The sequence below is a fragment of the Coregonus lavaretus genome (assembly GCF_964263955.1).
Source record: "Coregonus lavaretus genome assembly, chromosome: 8".
Classification (NCBI taxonomy): Eukaryota; Metazoa; Chordata; class Actinopteri; order Salmoniformes; family Salmonidae; genus Coregonus; species Coregonus lavaretus.
In genome coordinates, this window is record NC_139995.1 from 45,875,182 (window position 1) to 45,896,692 (window position 21,511).

General features: G+C 44.0%; 2 protein-coding genes across 3 annotated transcripts in view; one reads left to right on the forward strand and one right to left on the reverse strand.

Annotated features, from left to right (window-relative positions):
- Nucleotides 1–785: 785 nt before the first annotated feature.
- On the forward strand, nucleotides 786–8,460 carry nop56 (NOP56 ribonucleoprotein homolog; the record flags this gene model as incomplete). The annotated part of the gene is given in 17 exon segments (XM_084167667.1): nucleotides 786–806; nucleotides 2,998–3,063; nucleotides 3,067–3,087; nucleotides 3,188–3,302; nucleotides 3,548–3,607; nucleotides 3,610–3,696; nucleotides 3,935–4,133; nucleotides 4,392–4,579; nucleotides 4,874–5,025; nucleotides 5,227–5,327; nucleotides 5,624–5,772; nucleotides 6,006–6,021; nucleotides 6,023–6,125; nucleotides 7,643–7,678; nucleotides 7,680–7,772; nucleotides 7,981–8,009; nucleotides 8,011–8,460. Coding segments are annotated over 17 exon segments (1,605 nt in total). The 3' UTR covers nucleotides 8,180–8,460.
- A 779-nt stretch (nucleotides 8,461–9,239) lies between these two features.
- Nucleotides 9,240–21,511, reverse strand: part of LOC311134314 (ubiquitin-associated protein 2-like) — a 32,305-nt gene continuing 20,033 nt past the window's right edge. For both annotated transcript variants that reach the window (XM_084167955.1, XM_084167954.1), the window contains exons 18-27: nucleotides 21,078–21,126; nucleotides 20,628–20,973; nucleotides 20,431–20,522; nucleotides 12,564–12,614; nucleotides 12,371–12,461; nucleotides 11,790–12,158; nucleotides 11,577–11,681; nucleotides 10,937–11,007; nucleotides 10,506–10,688; nucleotides 9,240–10,265 (exon numbers count right to left, since the gene is read on the reverse strand). In XM_084167955.1, the coding sequence (XP_084024081.1) occupies nucleotides 10,170–10,265; nucleotides 10,506–10,688; nucleotides 10,937–11,007; nucleotides 11,577–11,681; nucleotides 11,790–12,158; nucleotides 12,371–12,461; nucleotides 12,564–12,614; nucleotides 20,431–20,522; nucleotides 20,628–20,973; nucleotides 21,078–21,126 (1,453 nt within the window). In that variant the 3' untranslated portion in view covers nucleotides 9,240–10,169. The remainder of the gene's footprint in view (nucleotides 10,266–10,505; nucleotides 10,689–10,936; nucleotides 11,008–11,576; nucleotides 11,682–11,789; nucleotides 12,159–12,370; nucleotides 12,462–12,563; nucleotides 12,615–20,430; nucleotides 20,523–20,627; nucleotides 20,974–21,077; nucleotides 21,127–21,511) is intronic.

Consider the following 21,511-nt stretch of genomic DNA (forward strand, 5'->3'; position numbering starts at 1 on the left):
CCCTATGTTGGATGACAGTGCTTAAGCCGAAACAGGATCAGGCTTCTTTCAATTTTGGACTGTTTTGTTCTGGAAACCATTTGCCAGGATCCTCATGGCACCGATTTTTTTTCACTGTGTGCAATTTAAAAATTCTAATAAAATCTGACTTTCACTTTTACTTGAGTAATTTTCTATTATGGTATCTTTACTTTTACTCAAGTATGACAATTGGGTACTTCTTCCACCACTGGCCATTGCTGTGGTGGGAGAGAGAAGGGCGCCTGTAGCCTATCTCTCACAGAATTAGAATGAGATTAACTTTTTATGATCTCTCTCCCACTCTCTGCTCTGATAAACATGACATGAGCCTGCAACTGTCATCTCTCCAGCGTTGTACTTCATAATTTATTCCCTTATAGAATCATAGCCGCGGCCAAATAAATTGAAATGCATTTGCCAAAGTTATAGAATGACTGCTGTCTGTTCAGAAATAAATAAAATAATTCAGAAGACTACACTAAGAGTAAGCCTATAATTTAGCCACAGAGGATCAATAGTTTATTTAAAAAATAAATCCTAGCTGTTGATTGTGTGTAGCCCAATCACAAGGCATGCCTAATGTAGGGAATGCGCGGCAAATGTCATTGAGCAGCATGCAGCAAAAACAGTCCTTGCGCAACATTTTAAAATACAATCGCGGGAAAACACAGGTTGGAAAGCAAATGGATTCTGCTGAAAAGAGAAGACTAATATGTGTAGGCAACCAAATATGTTTGACAAAGTAAAACAAGAGAGAGATAGGCATGAGCGCATCTCCATCGCTGGTGAGTGAGCTGAGCATCATTGGGTGAGTCTGAAACTTTCCTATATGTCTCCACACACCCAGGCCTATAGGGGATTGATGGATTCAAGACAAGGTCGTTTTTATTGATGTCAGATTCTCAGTTTGTCAGTGTCAAAGTAGCCTGTCATTTCGATCATGTGTGAGGTATTAAAAAATCCAGTCATCTAAAATTAATGTAGAATCACATGAAATGCATTTATAAAAGGCCTAAAAGGCTTTTAAAAAATCCCCATGTGTGCAAGTTCTGGAAGTGCCTCTACTCTATTGCTCTATGCCAGCACACAAAAGCGATGATAATACATGCAATGCTTTATTATAAAGTTTAGTTTTTTTCATGCATTCTGGTACCTCAGAGCCCCCCATGTCACCCCCCTCTCGGCTCCAAAATTTAGCACTTTTGGAGGATATTTTCACTGCTTTTTCTATTACATTTTCATGACAAAATTGAAGGGGGCATTGTTTTTTTATCACTGACAGTTAGAATAAAAACGTTTGGTTGTTGTTGTTGCAGTCAGAAACATAATGAATGAAATTGTAATTATGTGGATTTAATCTAATAGTTGTTTGACTTTGAATGTGACAAATTTAGGCCTATGTATTTTAATTTCCCTATGATTTGTACATATTTAAGTTTGTAATTAAATATGTATGTAAAGCACTAGTTCTTCTGTCTGATTATGTCAAAGCTGATTAAATTACAATGCACAAAGATTTGTTTAAATTGATTGAAAGACACTTCTATTCGAATTATCCCCTTAATTTCAAGTACATTTTTACATTTTAGTCATTTAGCAGACGCTCTTACCCAGAGCGATTTACAGTTAGTGAGTGCATACATTTTTCATACTGGCAATGTGTGAACAGTGATGAATTGCAGAAGCTATCTCCCATTGACATCAGTCATTAAAAGTCATTTGAAATAATAGTATAGAATACAATTTGAATGACTGATTTTAATGAATGACATTCGAATCAGATTAAGCTAAAAACGTATTAGTAAAGATTGTATTTATTTGCAGATCTATAGGTATATAATCTCCATTGCAATCATTTGGATAAAGCCCATGATAAACCTCGCTCGCAGCATCCTTTCCATCTTCTCAGGCCCGCCCAGCTGAGCTCATCATTCACCAATCAACAGGTGGCGCACGACATGAGGCAAAATTCTTGAATCTCGCGATACAAAGTCGACCCCACGGTATTTCAGTCATGTGGCCGCGTGTTGAAAACTAAAAAAGTCTCTCTACAGTCGTTTAGCAGAGGAAAGGACACGCATTGAGTGTCGTGGCAGAGATCGTGCAAATATGGTAAGATATTTTGGTATTTTTTGCAAGTTTCAGAATTTAAAATACCAACAAATAACTCGAGTAAACATGCTTTGGGAAATACGATTTTTGTTGTCAAATTTTCATGACATTTAGAAAAGCTGAACTAACGTTAGCTTGCCCAACTAGCTAACTCAGTTATATGGCATATATATTCAATTTCAGTGTGGAAAGGTGACGAGTTAGCAAGTTAATGGTTACAAAAACGTGCATGACTTATCATATCTGAATAAAACATTTACTGCATGCAATTGGCGTTATATTTGAAATTGAGACGGTCGTTACCGTTCTCAGCAAAGATTGGAAATGTGTTGGCAACCTCACGACTAGGCCTCAGTCTCGTTGAAAAGCCAGATTTGCGAAAGGAAAGATTAATGTGATTTAATGAACATATTTAACATAGATATTGATAACAAAGCATCATTTGATTAACATTTGCGATACCAGTTAAGCGAACTGCGTAGTACGTAAATGCGTACTGCGTGTTGGTCTCCACAACACGTGGTGAAGGTAGTCTTGGTGAGCGATTTTTGGCACGCAAATTCATATAGGTTCACATAAGTAAAAAAATAAATCTACACTAAACAAAAATAAACGCAACATGTAAACAATTTGTAATAAATAAAGCCCTTTTGTGGGGATCGCGTTATCAAAATTTGACTGCGTCTATAATATATATATGAACTGAGTTGCACGGTCCTCAGGTATATGCAAGCAGTGCGTTATTGCCCAAGCTCCATCCTTTTTTGCGTGTTTCGCTACTTGCATTGTGATTTCATTTGTTTGTCATTGTGTTTTCAGTGTATAATATGTGGCTAACATTTTAACCTGATGTGTCTTCCGCAGGTGCTGTTGCACGTGCTCTTCGAGCATGCAGCAGGGTATGCGCTCTTTGTCGTCAAGGAGGTGGAATAAATTGGCATGCTTTTGCCACCGGTACGAATAACCACTTATCCAAATATGCTAACATTTTTATTAGGATTTACCCATATTTGATGAAAGTTGAGCGAAGCTAATAATTACCCATATTCCACAGGTTGAAGACTGCGTTGTAAACATTGGGAAATTCCATGGTATGGTGAGCTTAGCTGCTTTCTTCCCATTCAAGTCTGCTCAGGCTGCGCTAGAAAATATTAACGCCATATCAGAAGGTGAGTTGCTTTAATTTACTCCGTTGTAGTCCTTGCTCAGATGTAATGATGTATCAAAAATCTGTCAATCCACTGAATCACTGTGCTGACACCTATCATCAAACCTGAACATCTGGGCCTGGCTATCTTTATAATACCAGATGGCATTAGGCAGTATGTATGTTTCAACACACCCCCAACTGATTTGTTATTTGTAGTGTATTATACATTTCAATCTTTCCTCATGACACCCCGACTTGTTTCAGGTGTGGTCCACGCTGACCTGAAGCTGTTTCTGGAGACTAACCTGCCCGTAGGGGGTAAGAAGAAGGTGATGCCAAGATAGGGGGAGCTCTGCAGGAGGAGCTTGGCTTGTCTATCCAGACTGGTGGAGTGGTGTCAGAGAAACTGAGAGGTGAGGACTAACCTGGACTACAGTGGGGGGGGGGGGGGGGGTTGTCATCTCGTCTTTTATGTTGTAACTTGTGTGTAGCTGGCGATACCTGGCCTGTGGTGATGTCAAGATAATCAACCCCTGACCCTCGTGATGGTTTATACTGAAAATCTGAACAGCCGCCAGGGCCAATGACCTAGGGTCGTGAAAGTGCCTCCACCGTGCATACTCACCGTCACTACCCATCTCTCCCCTGAAGGTGTGCGTCTCCACTTCCACTCCCTGGTGAAGGGGCTGACTGCCCAGGCTGCCTCCAAGGCCCAGCTGGGTCTGGGCCACAGCTACTCCAGAGCCAAGGTCAAGTTCAACGTCAACAGGTCTGACAACATGATCATCCAGTCCATCGCCCTCCTGGACCAGCTGGACAAGGACATCAACACATTCTCCATGCGTGTGCGGTACGTACAGCTGCTGTGAATGTAAAGTCTCCCTCATAGGGTACGTAGTAGTAGACCCAACAACCATCCACTCGACAGTCTTGCTAACGGGACCAAATGATGTTTATACCAAATCTGTCAATCCCCTGAACTCTTTATGTTGAGTGTTCCATCGGTGCTGACAGTCCCGCAGTATAAATGTCAGGTATGCCCTCAACCTGGTTGAGACTATCCTAACATTTCAAAACTTCTGCTCGCCCCTCCCCCTCTGGTTTATAGTGAGTGGTATGGCTACCACTTCCCAGAGCTGATCAAGATGGTGACTGACAACTCTACGTACTGCAAGATGGCCCAGCTGATCGGCAACAGAAAGGAGCTGAGCGAGGAGAGTCTAGAGAGCCTGGAGGAGGTGGTGATGGACGGTGCCAAGGCCCAGGCTGTCCTGGAGGCATCCCGCAGCTCCATGGGTCAGTAGCCACACCACACAGTATATTATACACTCTTATAAAACCAACCCCTTTTTTGCCCATCTAGGACTTTTCAAGTGTCCTATATGACCAACACAGAGGGGAAGAGTATGATAGTTCTCTCATAAACCTGTGGTGTGTGCTCAAATCCTCACTGCGGATCCTGTCGGGAGATACAGAACATATATTTCAGTCATCTTCCCTTGTCTTCAAAGTTGAGATGTTTGTACAATGAATGCCCGTGTCTGGGTATCGAGACTTCCGCTGAAACTGTTCTCCCCTGGCTTTCTGTAGGCATGGACATCTCTCCCATCGACCTGATCAACATTGAGAGGTTCTCCAACCGTGTAGTCTCGCTAGCTGCCTACAGGCTGGAGCTCCAGGAGTACCTGCGCTCTAAGATGAGCCAGGTGGCCCCCAACCTGGCTGCACTCATAGGAGATGTGGTGCGTAGTAATTAGATTCAGCAACTGTCCAATCTACATACTCTTCCTCACGGGACCGAATGATGTTTATACCAAATCTGTCAATCCCCTGAATTCTTTGTGTTGAGGCTTCCATCGGTGCTGACAGTCCCTGACACCTCATAGCTCATGGTGAAATGTTCATCGGCCAACCTCTTGACGTGGTGTTTCTTCCTTCTCCAGGTGGGAGCACGTCTGATCTCCCACGCTGGCAGCCTGACCAACCTGGCCAAGTACCCAGCCTCCACCGTGCAGATCCTGGGCGCTGAGAAGGCCCTGTTCAGGTACTGGGGCACCCACTCCCTGCTGGGGAAACAGGCGGCTACTGTGATGGCAGGGCTGGGGCTAAGCAGAGAAGGGTGATTGAGGGGGTGACCCCCTCAGAGTGATCCCTCTCCCTTACGCACCCCCACAGTCTGAGCAGCCGCCCAGTGCACAGAGGTAGATACTGTGACTCCGACATGCCATACTCAACCAATAAATGATTGCGCAGAAGAATCAACAATTAACTGTTGGAACATCTGTTTCCAAAGCGAAGTTCACTTTCACTGGAAACCCAAAATCCATTCCCCACACACAGGGCTCTGAAGACCCGTGGCAACACTCCTAAGTATGGCCTCATCTTCCACTCGACCTTCATCGGCCGTGCTGCTGCCAAGAACAAAGGGCGTATCTCCCGTTACCTCGCCAACAAGTGCACAATTGCCTCACGAATTGATGCCTTCTCTGGTGAGTGTTAACATTGCTCGGGCCTAGTAGATAAAGGTGCTCATTTGTGTCCTGTTTATTATGACCCTTCTGGATTATTTGCAATGATGTTCTTATTTTTCGTCAACAGTAAGCCACCTCTGGGTGGATGATGGTGATTAGCTAAATACTGAGCAAAGCCTTGGTCTCGTGACTACTGGTGCCCCCTGCTGGCTAACGGTGGTATTGACATTTCATCACCATCCCTCTGACAGAGGTGCCCACCTGTGTGTGGTGACAAGCTGCGTGACCAGGTGGAGGAGCGCCTGTCGTTCTACGAGACGGGCGAGGCACCTCGCAAGAACCTGGATGTCATGAAAGAGGCTGTGATACAGGTGAGCTATGACACTGACATGGGATTCATCTTGTGTTTGTGAGCATGCTTTTACAGGGTTCGTACGGTCATCAAAATCCCGGAAAAGTAATGGAATTTAAAAATTGTGATTTCCAGGCCTAGAAGGGTTTTAGAAAATTATAAATATCTGAAGCATAATACATTTTATTTGTAAGGATAAGTTGCCTGGCTGGGCTGATGAGACAGTGGATTTCGCAGTCAGGTGGAACAGAGTAAATTAGCATTTTAACGTCGTAGATTTAGGCAGTGGCAACTTGTTGGAATGTGCTTTTAACCAATCAGCATTCAGGATTAGACCCACCCGTTGTATACTTGTGCGCATCATCTGCATGTGTGGGAGACGAGTGGGCCGTTGCTCAAGTAGAGGGAGACAGTCCGACATTGCTGCAGCAGGTATGCCTAGTTTATTAAAATATGATGGAGAACAGACTAATAACTAGGTAGCCAATTCAAAACATTGTACCCACTAGATAACTGTTAAGCTATTAAGAGCATGTAGTAATGTTGTCATGTTCCAAAACTTTCCGCTGACACTCAAATAAGGCCATACAAACTTGATTTACTTTTTTTTGAACAATTTAATTTACATTATTTGACGACACATTCACTTTGCCATTGTATTAGTTGGGATTCGGTTCAATCGCAGTAAATCAAATCATATGAAACAATTTGATTTGCTATAGCCTTTCATTTGGATTATGTGGCTTCAACTTGTTTTGTAGATACACCAAGTTGATTGGGGCTTCCAATGTATGGGACATTGCAACTCAATAGATGCTAGTCAGCCTGCAAAGTAAACACTTCTAAGGCAGCTAAGATAAATGCCCAAACTAAAATGTAAATTTCCTATGGGCTTGCTTCAGCTGAATACAAAGATTTGTAGCCTACCAAAGCCATTTGATCTTTGATATATTGAATGAGACATATTGGTTGCAATGTTATACAGCCATGGTGGTCAACCATCCTCCAGTAGAGCTAATGACAATGCAGGCTTTTATTCCAGTCCCCTTCGAACAAACCACATTTTAGAAATTAGCTGCTCAACCAGACCTTGATAAACTGGCTCTGTTTGAGCAGGGCTTGATCAAAAGCCTCTCCAGATTGAGGGTTGGCCATGTGTTATACATTTGCCTAACAGGTATTGTGGAGGGTTAAGTGCCTTGCACAATGACAGATGGTACATGGGATCAGAGAGCTGCCTCCCAGTGTCAATACCACATTACGTGTACGTTTTTTAATACGTTGGTCATGGAAGTTTGGTTTCAAGTCATGAAATTTCATCTGTCAATGTGTATGTACCCTGTGTTTAGAACTCTTTCCTTGTAGATGTTTAGCTAACCTGCTGTGAGTGATGACGACACTTTCCCCGACTCAAACGTGGGGGGTTTAACTGATTTAATGAGCCTGACACAGCACTGAAGCGCATCAGTGCCACTAGCAGCTAGTCTTCTAGAAGTGTTAGATGTTTAACCATGCTGTTTGGCTTACCACTCCAAAGCAGGAGAGGTGGCAGCTGAGATAAAGATCAAATTGGAGGAAAAAGGAGAAGAAACGTAGGAAGCAGGAGAAGAAGCTGGCAGCCCTTTCCACAGGCGATGAAGATGTATGTATTGGTTCAGCACAGCATGTTTTGATTTGGAATTTGACCCTTCCACATGGTCCTGTCTCAGTGTACGACATGCTAAATTAACTTTACTCCGAACCATTGGCTGGTCTCCTACAGTAGACCAAATCACTGAAGTGAGTCGGACATTACAACTCTTGTCATACTGAAATGAACTTAAGCCATGGAGCAATTATGAAACATCCTAATGTGTTTCTGTTTATGGTTTTAGGCTAATGGTGAGAACGGAGACGGTGATCGTTGTGGTAAAGAAGCATGCAGCAGAGGCTGTCCAAATGGAGGAAGAGGCTCCAGCAGCAGAGAACGGAGACCCCATAGCCAAGAAGAAAAATAAACGAAAGAGTGAGGCAATGGTGGTGGCCCCAGAAACACCCCAGACTGAGAAGAAAAAGAAAAAATATGCCGACTAGAGGATTCTAGAGTTTTTTGTGTGTGATTATGACCAGTGTTTGTCTGAATTTTATACTTTCCCTTCCTTAGCCTCAACGCACTTTACACTGAAAGTCAATATTCGGCTCAGTGCCTTGACGTTAATGTAATCCCATCCCTTTTATGTAAATATGTCAATTTTCTCTATCAAATCTGTTCACCGTCAACTTGCTTCCAACCATTTTTAAACCAAAGATCATATACGTTACCTACCTGCTGTGTCTGAAATATACTGAACAAAAATATAAAACGCAACATGTAACATCTTGGTCCCATGTTTCATCAGCTGAAATAAAAGTTTGCAGAAATGTTACATACACACAAAGCTAGTTTCACTCAAATTTTGTGCACAAATTTGTTTACGTCCATGCTAGTGAGCATTTCTAATGTATCCACCTGACAGGTGTCGCATATCCAGAAGCTGATTAAACGGAATTATTATTACACAGATGCACCTTGTGCTTTGGACAATAAAAGGCTGCTCTAAAATGTAGTGTCACAACACAATGTCAAGTTTTGAGGGAGTGTGCAATTGGCATGCTGACTGCAGGAATGTCCCCCAGAGAATTTAATGTTCATTTCTCTACCATAAGCCACCTCTTGACATTTTCGAGAATTTGGCAGTATGTCCAACTGGCCTCCTCTGCAGACCACGTGTATCCACGCCAGCCCAGGACCTCCACGATTGTGAGACCAGCTACCCGGACAGCTGATGAAACTGGGTTTGCGCAACCGAATAATTTCTACAGAAACTGTTAAAACCGTCTCAGTAAAGCTAATTTGCGTTCTCATCCTCACGGGGGTCTTGACCGGACTGCAGTTCAGCGTCATAATTGACTAAAGTGGGAAAATGCACACCTTCCATGTGCTCTTCACGGATTAATTCTGGTTTCGGGCAGACAAGCGGTTTCCGGATGTCAACGTTGTGAACAGTGCCCCATGGTGGGGTTATGGTATGGGCAGACGATGTTCATTGAATTAAGCAAATCAAGTCCCTGCTTGCTTATCCTTGATGGTTGCGGAGTAGACAATTCCTGAAGGGAACTTTGAATATCCAAACAAAGTACAAGGCATGTTGTGACTACATGTAAACAAGCCTCCAAAGATCAAACCTTTATCTTAGTTTCAAAGTGGGGAAGGAGTTTATTTCACCCTGTGAGTGACTAAACCAATGGTTGAGTACATGTTGCATTTCAAGAATATGCTATGATTGACTGGTTTACAGTACGGTATCATGTGGACCTGCAATGTTTTGTATAATAATCCAATAAAATGTGTGGTTCTAGAGAGCAAAAAGTTTATAATTCATAACTGTTCAGAACTTTTATTTGTTGGACAATGAAGATTAAACCAATGTTATTGACATCAAATCCAATGCCTGGCTGTCACACGTCAGCCAACTTAAGGTGGGAATCAAATGGTGGGATATAGGGGGTAAAAATAAAACTCAAGCTATCAACTTATGTCACCCTCAATAGAAAAGAGTTCAGATGGGAGAGACAAGTTACAAAACAAAAAGACAGCTTTAAAAAAAAGGCTTCACCATGAAAAATGATGCTTAGCAGTAACGTACATCAGGGTCATGTATGCATACAAAAATCGTCGACGCCACATGATGCTTGTTCTGGTTCAAGTATATTCACCAACTTCATAATTACTTCTCATGATCTTTGATGCACTCATCTTCCTGACATTTTGAAATAAAACAAAACATCCTTCGAAAAAATAAAACAAATGCAGAAAATCACATTTCATTTCCTACCAATACATATATACTGTATAAATACATACATAAATATATTTTACATACAACAGCCATAAATTTGAAAAGGGGAATATTGAGTAGGGGGGGGGGGGTGGTAGTGTGTTTTAGCTTGGGGCTGTAAAATGGTTTGTCCTTCTATGGTCTGATCAGTCAAGATAGGTGGGCACGATGCAGTACGTGTACACACTCAGACACACACAGCCCTGTCAGTTGCCCCAGTATGGGGAGCTGCCGTAGCTGGACTTGTTCACCTGGCTCTTCTGCTGCATGCTGCTAGACTGGCCTCGCTGGCTAGGACCGCCCTGCATACGGAGGAGACCAGTAAAGTACCACACTGATACACAACAAAGACGTAATGGGAATATAAACCAGAGGTGGGCTATGTGATGGCTTGTGTGGGTGCAGGCCTGCAACCGCACCAGCACAGTAGGATTGTCCACCCCTGATCTAACCAGTGCCGTTGTGTGGCATGTTAAAGTAAGTTTATACACTACCTTGTACACTACAGGCAGGTGAGTGTTTGAGAGGAGTGTGTGTGTTACCTGTCCGTCCTGAGCCAGGTGATGGTGCAGCATCTGGGAGTGGGGTTGCTGGTGGGCAGGCTGCAGGATGTGGAGGAAGGGGGCAGGAGCATAGCCCCCCGGGGCCCCTCCAGGACCCCCCAGAGCTGAGGGCAGGTTGAAGGGAGGGGGAGTCCCCGCATGGAAACCTTGCTTATCAAAGGACTGGAGAGAGACAGAAGGAGAGCAAAGTCAGGTTCAGCGATTAGGTTTCTCTGGTGGAAAACAACCATGGAGAAACAAATACCATCACTGTTAAGCTCTGGCAAGGACTTGAATTTAAATCCTAATTGACAAGAGATTATTATGTGTTGGTGTATGATCCTAGGAAAATAAGATCTGGTGGACTAACGGGTATCGTAATGAACTAAACAAAATTAGAAATACAAACATGGCTACATCGAAGATCTCACCTGGGTCTTGTTGTAAACACTGCCACTGATTTCTGGGATCCCGGTGTTGCCTGATGTCACAGAGATGCCGCCTAGCGTACGACAAAATATACAATACTGTAGTTGAAAACAAACATTCATATCACAGTCAAATTAATTACTTAATTAAGCAATAAGGCCTGAGGGGGTGTGGTATATGACCAATATACCATGGCTAAGGGCTCTTCTTATGCATGATACAGCCCCCCCCCCACGTGCCTTATTGCTATTATAAGCTGGTTACCAACTTAATTAGAACAGTAAAACAATTTTTTGGGTCATACCCGTGGTACACGGACTGATATACCACAGCTTTCAACCAATCAGGGCTCAAACCACCTAGTTTATAATGCCTCTTAAATCATGCCAGGACAGCTTATGACGCTATACTTTAAAGATAATGTATCAGATGTTATTGAAATGACAAGTTACTGACAATATTATGTATTTATTTAACCTTCATTTAACCAGGCAAATTAGTTGAGAACCTGTTATCTTTTTCAATAATTAAAAAGAAGACAGAAACGTGGACAATTCAAGAGATAAAATAGTTCAAGCATGGTAACAATAGGGGGACAGATGGTAGGTAACATGACAGTGAAGTGATGGGTGGGTGATGTACCTTTACCAGCACCTGTAGCAGCAGATTTGGCCTGGCTCTGGGAGGAGTTGCTGTAGCCTTTGCTGTAGTCCACTCCTGCTTGGCCCTGGGTCAGGTCCTCATACCCTGAGAACACCACAACAACATACTGACATCAACTCTGTCCTTTCCTCAGAGGTCGACTAGATTGTTGGTGTTTGTGTGCGTCTCGCTCGCTCCCTCACTGTAACCGACCTGAGCTGAAAGTGTGCTGGCCGTAGCCGCTGGGCTGCTGCTGGAAGGGGCTTGCTGAGGGGTTGCCCAGACCCACACCATGCTGCTTGGCTGGCCCTTGTCCCTGGGGCATGAACATGGTGTGGCCGTACTGGAAGGCAGCACCAGGCATCCCGGGATAGTAGGGCAGGCCCGTGTAGCTGTAGCCCGGCGGGAGGAAGGCCTGCTGCTGCTGGCTGCTGTGGTGGCCCTGAGGCTGGGGCTGGCCTTGAGGCTGGGGGGGTTGAGTCTGGGCCTGGGGCTGGCCTTGTTGGGGCTGCTGTTGGGCTGACAAGCTGCTGGGGGGTGCAGGGGAGGTGGAGTCACCCCTGCCAAACTTTGTGACTTCACCTGCAGAAGGGGGGGGGGGCAGAAGTTGGCGTAAGCGGGAGACATGGAGGTGTCCGCTAGGGGTCTGTGATTGCACCGGCCGCTATTAGTCTTGGAATTATTTTAAAACGAAAAAAAAATTTCAGGACCTTGTTTCTCTGGAACATTTCAATAGGCTGATTCCAATAAGTTGACCAACAGGGTTTGACAGTAGCACTGACAGAGTTGCTTACCTGAGTAGGGGTTATTGGCGAGGTTCCCATCTCTGCCAGAGAGTGCTGTGGGGCCAGGGAATGTGATTCCGTAATAATCCTGCAAAGAGGGCTTTACACAGAGAGACAGAATCAGAAAGGACATCCTACTGCCTGTTGTGTCTTTTCACAAACACTCCCATTGATTAGTGAAGGGTAAAGGGTTGAGACTCACCATAGGCAGTCTGGACTGTAGCATGTGGAGGTCCTCATAGCCATAGATCTGCTGTGGAATACACAGGGCAAGTACAGTCAATTGGAGAAATCATAAATCCAGATAAAAGATAGAGGCTTTGAAAGTAGTTGATGGGACAGGAGAGACAGTTGCACACAAATGCACGCACGCACACTAGTGTTGTCACAATATCAGAATTGCTCCAAGTATGCGCCCTGGTAATCCGTCTGGCCCTGCGGCAGAGAATCACGTGATGGAGACATTGGAAATGCAAAGAGACTCAAGAAAGCAGTCTTAAATGAGAGTTAACCTGTTTAAAAGGTTTTACTCACATCGGCTACAGAGAGTGCGATCACACAGTCGTCCAGAACAGCTGGTGCTCTCATGCATGATTCAGTGTTTGCCTCGAAGCGATCATAGAAGGCATTTAGCTTGTCTGGTAGGCTTGCGTCACTGGGCAGCTCGGTTTCCCTTTGTAATCCGTGATAGTTTGCAAGCCCTGCCACATCTGACGAGCGTAAGAGCCGGCGTAGTAGGATTCGATCTTAGTCCTGTATTGAGGCTTTGCCTGTTTATGGCTCGGAGGACGTAGCAGGATTTCTTATAAGTGTCCGGATTAGTGTCCCACTCCTTGAAAGTGGCAGCTCTAGCCTTTAGCTCAGTGCGGATGTTTCCTGTAATCCATGCCTTCTGGTTGGGATATGTACGTACGTACGGTCACTGTGGGGATGACGTCGTCAATGTACTTATTAATGAAGCCGGTGACTGATGTGGTAAACTGGATGAATTCCGGATGAATCCCAGAACATATTCTAGTCTGTACTAACGAAACAGTCATGTAGCTTAGCATCCGCTTCATCGGACCACTTCCGCATTGAGCGTGTCATTCGAGTTTTTGCTTGCAGGAATCAGGAGGATAGAGTTGTCGTAAGATTTGCCAAATGAAGAGCTTTGTATGCATTTCTGTGTGTGGAGTAAAGGTGATCTAGAGTTGTCTCCTTTAGTTGCACAGGTGACATTGCTGGTAGAAATGAGGTAAAACTGATTTCAGTTTCCTGCATTAAAATCAACGGCCACTAGGAGCGATGCCTCTGGATGAGCATTTTCTTGTTTGCTTATGGCCCTATACAGCTCGTTGAGTGCGGTCTTAGTACCAGCATCAGTTGGTGGTGGTAAATAGACAGCAATGAACAATATATTAGTAAATAGTATAGTCTATGCTTAATCATGAGGTATTCTTACTTAGGCGAGCAGAACCGAGACTTCCTTAATATTAGAGATTGCGCACCAGCTGTTAACAGACACACACACACCTCCCCCTTGAGTTTAACCGAGGCTGAAATTCAAACCTGCCGATGCATAGAAAAAACAGCTAGACGTACACTGCATTCGGAAAGTATTCAGACCCCTTTGCTTTTCCAACATTTTGTTACGTTATTAAGTAATTAATTTGCATTTTATTGCATGACATAAGTATTTGATACATCAGAAAAGCAGAACTTAATATTTGGTACAGAAACCTTTGTTTGCAATTACAGAGATCATACGTTTCCTGTAGGTCTTGACCAGGTTTGCACACACTGCAGCAGGGATTTTGGCCCACTCCTCCATACAGACCTTCTCCAGATCCTTCAGGTTTCGGGGCTGTCGCTGGGCAATACGGACTTTCAGCTCCCTCCAAAGATGTTCTATTGGGTTCAGGTCTGGAGACTGGCTAGGCCACTCCAGGACCTTGAGATGCTTCTTACGGAGCCACTCCTTAGTTGCCCTGGCTGTGTGTTTCGGGTTGTTGTCATGCTGGAAGACCCAGCCACAACCCATCTTCAATGCTCTTACTGAGGGAAGGAGGTTGTTGGCCAAGATCTCGCGATACATGGCCCCATCCATCCTCCCCTCAATACGGTGCAGTCGTCCTGCCCCCTTTCCAGAAAAGCATCCCCAAAGAATGATGTTTCCACCTCCATTCTTCACGGTTGGGATGGTGTTCTTGGGGTTGTACTCATCCTTCTTCTTCCTCCAAACACGGCGAGTGGAGTTTAGACCAAAAAGCTCTATTTTTGTCTCATCAGACCACATGACCTTCTCCCATTCCTCCTCTGGATCATCCAGATGGTCATTGGCAAACTTCAGACGAGCCTGGACATGCGCTGGCTTGAGCAGGGGGACCTTGCGTGCGCTGCAGGATTTTAATCCATGACGGCGTAGTGTGTTACTAATGGTTTTCTTTGAGACTGTGGTCCCAGCTCTCTTCAGGTCATTGACCAGGTCCTGCCGTGTAGTTTTGGGCTGATCCCTCACCTTCCTCATGATCATTGATGCCCCACAAGGTGAGATCTTGCATGGAGCCCCAGACCGAGGGTGATTGACCGTCATCTTGAACTTCTTCCATTTTCTAATAATTGCGCAAACAGTTGTTGCCTTCTCACCAAGCTGCTTGCCTATTGTCCTGTAGCCCATCCCAGCCTTGTGCAGGTCTACAATTTTATCCCTGATGTCCTTATACAGCTCTCTGGTCTTGGCCATTGTGGAGAGGTTGGAGTCTGTTTGATTGAGTGTGTGGATTGATTGTGTGTCTTTTATACAGGTAACGAGTTCAAACAGGTGCAGTTAATACAGGTAATGAGTGGAGAACAGGAGGGCTTCTTAAAGAAAAACTAACTGGTCTGTGAGAGCTGGAATTCTTACTGGTTGGTAGGTGATCAAATACTTATGTCATGCAATAAAATGCAAATTAATTACCGTAATTTTCTGACTATAAGCCGCGCCTTTTTTCCCATTTTTCGACCCTGCGGCTTATATAACGGTGCGGCTAATCTATGGATTTTTTACAGCTAACGGCCACTAGAAGACCTCCTAAATCTATGGATTTTACAGGTTACAGTCCACCAACTTTAACTCTATGGGCTCTATGACCGGTCTACGCCCCCCACCTTTAAGCGGCGGGCTCCAGCAGGAAAAGCTGGAGGCCGGAAAAGAGTGAGACAGGTAGCGCGCAAAAGTAAAAGTGGAACCGAGAGTGGTACGAGAGACAGAACGAGAGCAAGACCGACATTATGAGAGCGAGACAGTTTGTGCAAAGGAAGTTTTCATGCACAAACCCTCATTATGGAAAACAAACGTAGAAATACATATGATGCAGCTTTTAAGTTAAAGGCAGTCAATCTGGCTGTAAAAGAAGGAAATAGAGCTGCAGCACGTAGCCTTGGCATCAATGAGTCAATGGTGAGACGTTGGAGACGCCAGCGGGAAGAACTGTCTCAATGCAAAAAGTCAAAAAAAGCTTTCAGAGGTAATAAAAGCAGATGGCCCGAACTTGAAGACTTTCTTGAAGATTGGGTGAACACACAGAGAGCAGACGGCCGAGGTGTTTCCACCGTGCAGATCCGACTGAAAGCTGAAACAGTCGCCACCGAAATGAAAATTGAAAATTTTAGAGGTGGACCATCCTGGTGTTTCAGATTTATGAGACGAAAGGGACTGTCCATCAGGGCGCGGACGACTGTGTGTCAGCAACTCCCTCCCGACTACCAGGAAAAAATAACAAACTTCGGCGAATTCACACAAAGAAAGATAGAGGAATATTCCATCGGACCGGACCAGATCATAAATATGGATGAAGTGCCTTTGACGTTTGACCTGCCTCTCACTAGGACTGTTAACAAGAAAGGTGAATCGTCCATCACGTTGAGAACCACTGGCCATGAGAGAACGAATTTCACTTGTGTTCTTGGCTGCACAGCATCTGGATTAAAGCTTCCGCCAATGGTGATTTTTAAGCGGATTACAATGCCAAAAGAAAAGATCCTGAACGGCATCTCCTTTAAAGTCAACAAGAAAGGGTGGATGATGGAAAGCGTAATGAATGAGTGGCTGAATGAGTGCTACGTCAAGCGCCCTGGAGGATTCTTTCGCCAAAAAAAAGCTTTGCTCGTTTTGGACAGCATGAGGGCCCATATAACGGATTATGTGAAAGCAGCCATCAAGAGCACAAACTAGATTCCAGCTGTGATTCCTGGGGGCACAACGAAGCATCTGCAGCCACTCGACATCAGTGTCAATCGTGCGTTCAAAGTGGCACTACACGTTCAATGGGAGGCGTGGATGACTAGCGGCGATAAATCATTCACCAAAACTGGTCGCATGCGAAAAGCAACTTTCGCTCAAGTTTGCGAGTGGATCCTGATAGCGTGGAGGAGTGTCAAAACATCCACGATCATTAACGGGTTCCGAAAGGCTGGACTGCTGCGTGATGAAGAGGAGGACGCCGCCACAGCTGAGGCCCTTCAGAGGCTGTTCGATTCCGACAGTGACGAAGAGGAGTTCGTTGGTTTTGAGAGCGACAACGAAGGAGAGAGGAGAGTGGCTGACGAAGCCACCCTGAGCCTGTTCGTTTCCGACACTGAAGATGAGGACTTTGGTGGTTTTAGTACGCAGGAAGAAGACGGAGATGAGGATTAATGACTTGACTTTTCTGGTTACAGCCGTGTACTGCACCTTAGCCTAAAAGATGAAGACGAGGATTAATGACTTTTCTGGTAGGCTGATTACCGTATATTTTAAGCAGCCGTGTTGCTGCAACTTTAGGCTTACGCGCTTACTGTCGTGTTACAGGCACTTTATTTTGCACTTTAATGTAGATAAATATTCAAAGATGTGCACACTTTTTCAAGGTTTTTCAAAAATAACCAAAGTTAAGTGGTTAAATGATTGTGACGCTATTAACTAATTTTGCTGGGGAACCCCTAGCACTCCCTCAAGGACCACTGGTTGAAAACCACTGCTGTAGATCACTGCCGGTATGTGCGCTGGGAGCGCACCGTTTAAGTTTGAAAGTTGAAAAGTTTGTGTGTCTGAAACGCTATGTGATACAGTAGTTTACACAGCACAGTATATGTTCTGTAGCTACCAGTGGCGGCTCCTGAAAAAATTCTCGGGGGGGGGGGCAATTTTTCTGATGATTTAGGTGACCTACACACATTTTAAAAAAGATATGTCCAGCAACAACATGAAGACAGGGGCAGCATATAAGTCAATACTGATATACACATTACTTGCTTCAAAAAGGCCTCATGGTTGAATTGGAAATATGTGCACCTGAGCAAGCAGGAGCTTTTGATAGAGGCTACTGAAAACATTGATGCAAGTTATTGGTAATAAGAAATTTTTATAGACTTCCATATTCTGCCCTCTTGTATAGATTTGTGAAAATGAACAGTGATAGACATTTTGCCTGAAAACAGAATTTGAAAATAATTTCTAGAAAAGGTAAACACAGCTATCTGTATGGCTTTGTAAATATGAACAACCATATTCTGGACAATTGTATAGATTCGTAAAAAAATTGTTTACTTTTTTTTAAATTAAAAATAACTATTTTAAACAACATCAACTGTGAACTGATTTGGGCGTGTGTGTGTTAAAGAGACAGACAGGGAGGGACAAAGAGAGAGAGAGGCTACATTACTTGTACTGAAACTGTTCTCTTCTCTCTTTCAATGCAGCAAAGCGGTCAATGACTTTCTCATTGAAATCAGGCATGCTGAGGACTAGTTTACTAGTTACTTTTTAGCTTGCTGCATGATCAAATTCAGCTGATGCGCATAGCAATGCACGTAATGGCCTTTCTTGAAATGCTCACGCACCTTTTGCCTTCTCTCGCCTCATCACACTGGCTCCATCGTAAGCTTGCGCAATGAGTTTGACTTTCACGTCGTCGGCAAAAAGACCGTTCAGTCTCTCCAAAAGCACACTGGCGATTGAGACTGAGGTTGATTCCGAGATGGGAAGGAACTCAAAAAAGCGCTCCTGCACTTTGTGGTTGTCTCTTTGATGTGAACTTCTTTCAAAGAGACAATCGAGTTGCACTGAACGCTATAGCCATCTTGATAGTAGTACGTGAATTGATTGATGCTGCTACCCGCTCTTTTCTTAGTTACGTTCATGGTTACGTTACGTATGACGAAAGCGCGTAAGTGCAAGCCCTCAGAAACCCATAGAGATTGTATTGAAAGCTCTGAAATTTGAAAAAAATAGATTTTACATGGGAGTCTATGACAGACTTCTGGGCGATTTTCAACCTGACTGAAATCGCCCCAAAAGGGGGGGGGGGGCATTTGAAGCACGACTTTAGCCTGATTGGACATTTAGTGGCAGTGTGGCACTGTGGCAGATCAGACGTCTAGATTACAACACTGATAACTACTGTTGCCGTGATATAATTGATTAGAAATTATTAATTTCCCGTTTGGCAGTGCGTCGCCCATATCGCCCTATTGAACACACCGCCCCTGGTAGCTACTATTGCACTAAATGGTAACACTTGAATACGTTATGCAAATATGCAACTTGTTTGTTGAAATGTTAATAAATGGGAGCTTCCTCAAGCAGCCATCTCTTTCCCGACAATCCCCTCTGTGCACGAACCCTTACATATGGTAATTAAACATTAAAACACCTGCGGCTTATAGTCCAGTGCGGCTTATATATGTACACATCATTCAATTTAGCTGCTGCGGCTTATACTCCGGTGCGGCTTATATATGTACACATCATTCAATTTAGCTGCTGCGGCTTATACTCCGGTGCGGCTTATATATGTACACATCATTAAATTTAGCTGCTACGGCTTATACTCCAGTGCGCCTTATAGTGCGGAAAATACGGTACTTAAAAATCATACAATGTGATTTTCTGGATTTTTGTTTTAGATTCCGTCTCTCACAGTTGAAGTGTACCTATGATAAAAATTACAGACCTCTAAATGCTTTGTAAGTAGGAAAACCTGCAAAATCGGCAGTGTATCAAATACTTGTTCTCCCCACTGTATATACACACACACACACACCCCCAGTCAAAAGTTTGGACACACCTACTCATTCCAGGGTTTTTCTTTATTTTGACTATTTTCTACATTGTAGAATAATAGTGAAGACACCAAAACTATGAAATAACACATATGGAATCATGTAATAACCAAAAAAAGTGTTAAATCAAAATATATTTTATATTTGAGATTCTTCAAAATAGCCACCCTTTGCCTTGATGACAGCTTTGCACACTCTTGGCATTCTCTCAACCAGCTTCATGAGGTAGTCACCTGGAATGCATTTCAATTAACAGGTGTGCCTTCTCAAAAGTTAATATGTGGAATTTCTTTCCTTCTTAATGTGTTTGAGCCAATCAGTTGTGTTGTGACAAGGTAGGGGGGGTATACAGAAGATAGCCCTATTTGGTAAAAGACCAAGTCCATATTATGGCAAGAACAGCTCAAATATGGTCCACAGCCATATGGTCCACAGCCAGGGCTGCTGGCTGGCTAGTGGCTACTGCTAGCAAGCCCAGACAAATGTGAAGTAGTCTAAATATATTGCTATCATAGCTAAGTTATGAGTGCATTTCACATTACTTTTGGGTTGTAATTACATTATAATGTCATGCTAAATATTTATTGATGTCATTGTCACTAAAATTATTGGAATTTAGTTGCTTGTAGAATAACGTTACAATGCAAATGTCGTGTAAAATAGTTTGTCGTTTTGCAACTAAACCTCTCTTGCACTGCACTGCTTTGTAACACCTTTTGAATACTGGCCATCATATGCTCTAAGCATTTCCATAGTTCGTTCTGGAGCCAGTTTTGTCAAGAAGTTACGGGTGTGGAGGTATGATGTTTTCATTAGAAGACATGCTGTCTGCATTTTCTCTCTCCTCTCGCTTGCTTCTCAAAAGTGGCTCATTCGCAAGTACCAAAAGTTGAAAATAATCTAGTACCGAACCGTTTTTCATGTTCTAGTATCGATAAAGTACAGAAGTTTCGGTATACCGTGCAACACTAACGCGCACGCACACACACACACACACTCATTACCGGGTAGGCAGGCAGCAGGCCTCCTGGGCCCATGATGTACTGGTTGGGCAGTAGTGGGGGCCCTCCCTGGGACAGGTTAGGAGGAGCTTTACCTGGATAACACAAGGACACACCTGCTATCTAGACAACTACAGTTTCACTTGTATGCTTTATGTTTCTGGTTAACTGTGTGTACGTATGATTATATTTGTGTGTACCAGTTGAGGAGGAGAGCAGCGGTGCGGTCCTGGGGGCCGAGCAGAGGTTCGATTGGGCTGTGGTTCCGTTGGCGCTGAGCCCCAGTGCTTGGTTGGCGTGTAGCCCGCTGGTGCCACCCATGCTACTGACCATACTGTTCATGTGGCTCATGGTGCCCATGATGTGAGCCATGCTGCTGTTGACCTGGTGCAGCGACTGGGCGGGGGCCTGGTGGAGCGACTGTGCCGGGGCCTGGTGGAGCGACTGGGCCGGGGCCTGGTGGAGCGACTGGGCCATGGCATGACCAGATGAGTAGGCGCCAGACGAGGGCGCCAGAGAGCTCACACTACTCTCCACACTGGTGTACTACACAGAGGGGGATAGAGAGAGTGTTAACAAGGAGGTTGTACTCGGCATAGACAACTAAAATAAAAGTGCGTGCGTGCAAGTGTGTGTTAAGCCATACTCACAGTGAGAGAGCTGGAGCCAAGTGCTGAGGAATGACTACTGCTGCCATGGCTAAAATGTAGAGAGAGAAATCGATACAGTGCATTCGGAAAGTATTCAGACCCCTTGACTTTTTCCACATTTTGTTATGTTACAGCCTTACTCTAAAATTGATTTTTTTTTTTTTTTTTTTTTTTTTTTATCTCAATCTACACACAATCCTCCATAAAGACAAAATGTTGCAAATGTATTTAAAGTATTCAGACCCTTTGCTATGAGACTCGAAATTGAGCTTAGGTGAATCCTGTTTCCATTGATCAACCTTGAGTTGTTTCTACAACTTGATAGGAGTCCACCTGTGGTAAATTCAATCGATTGGGCATAATTTGGAAAGGCACACACCTGTCTATATAAAAGGTCCCACATTTGACAGTGCATGTCAGAGCAAAAAGCAAGC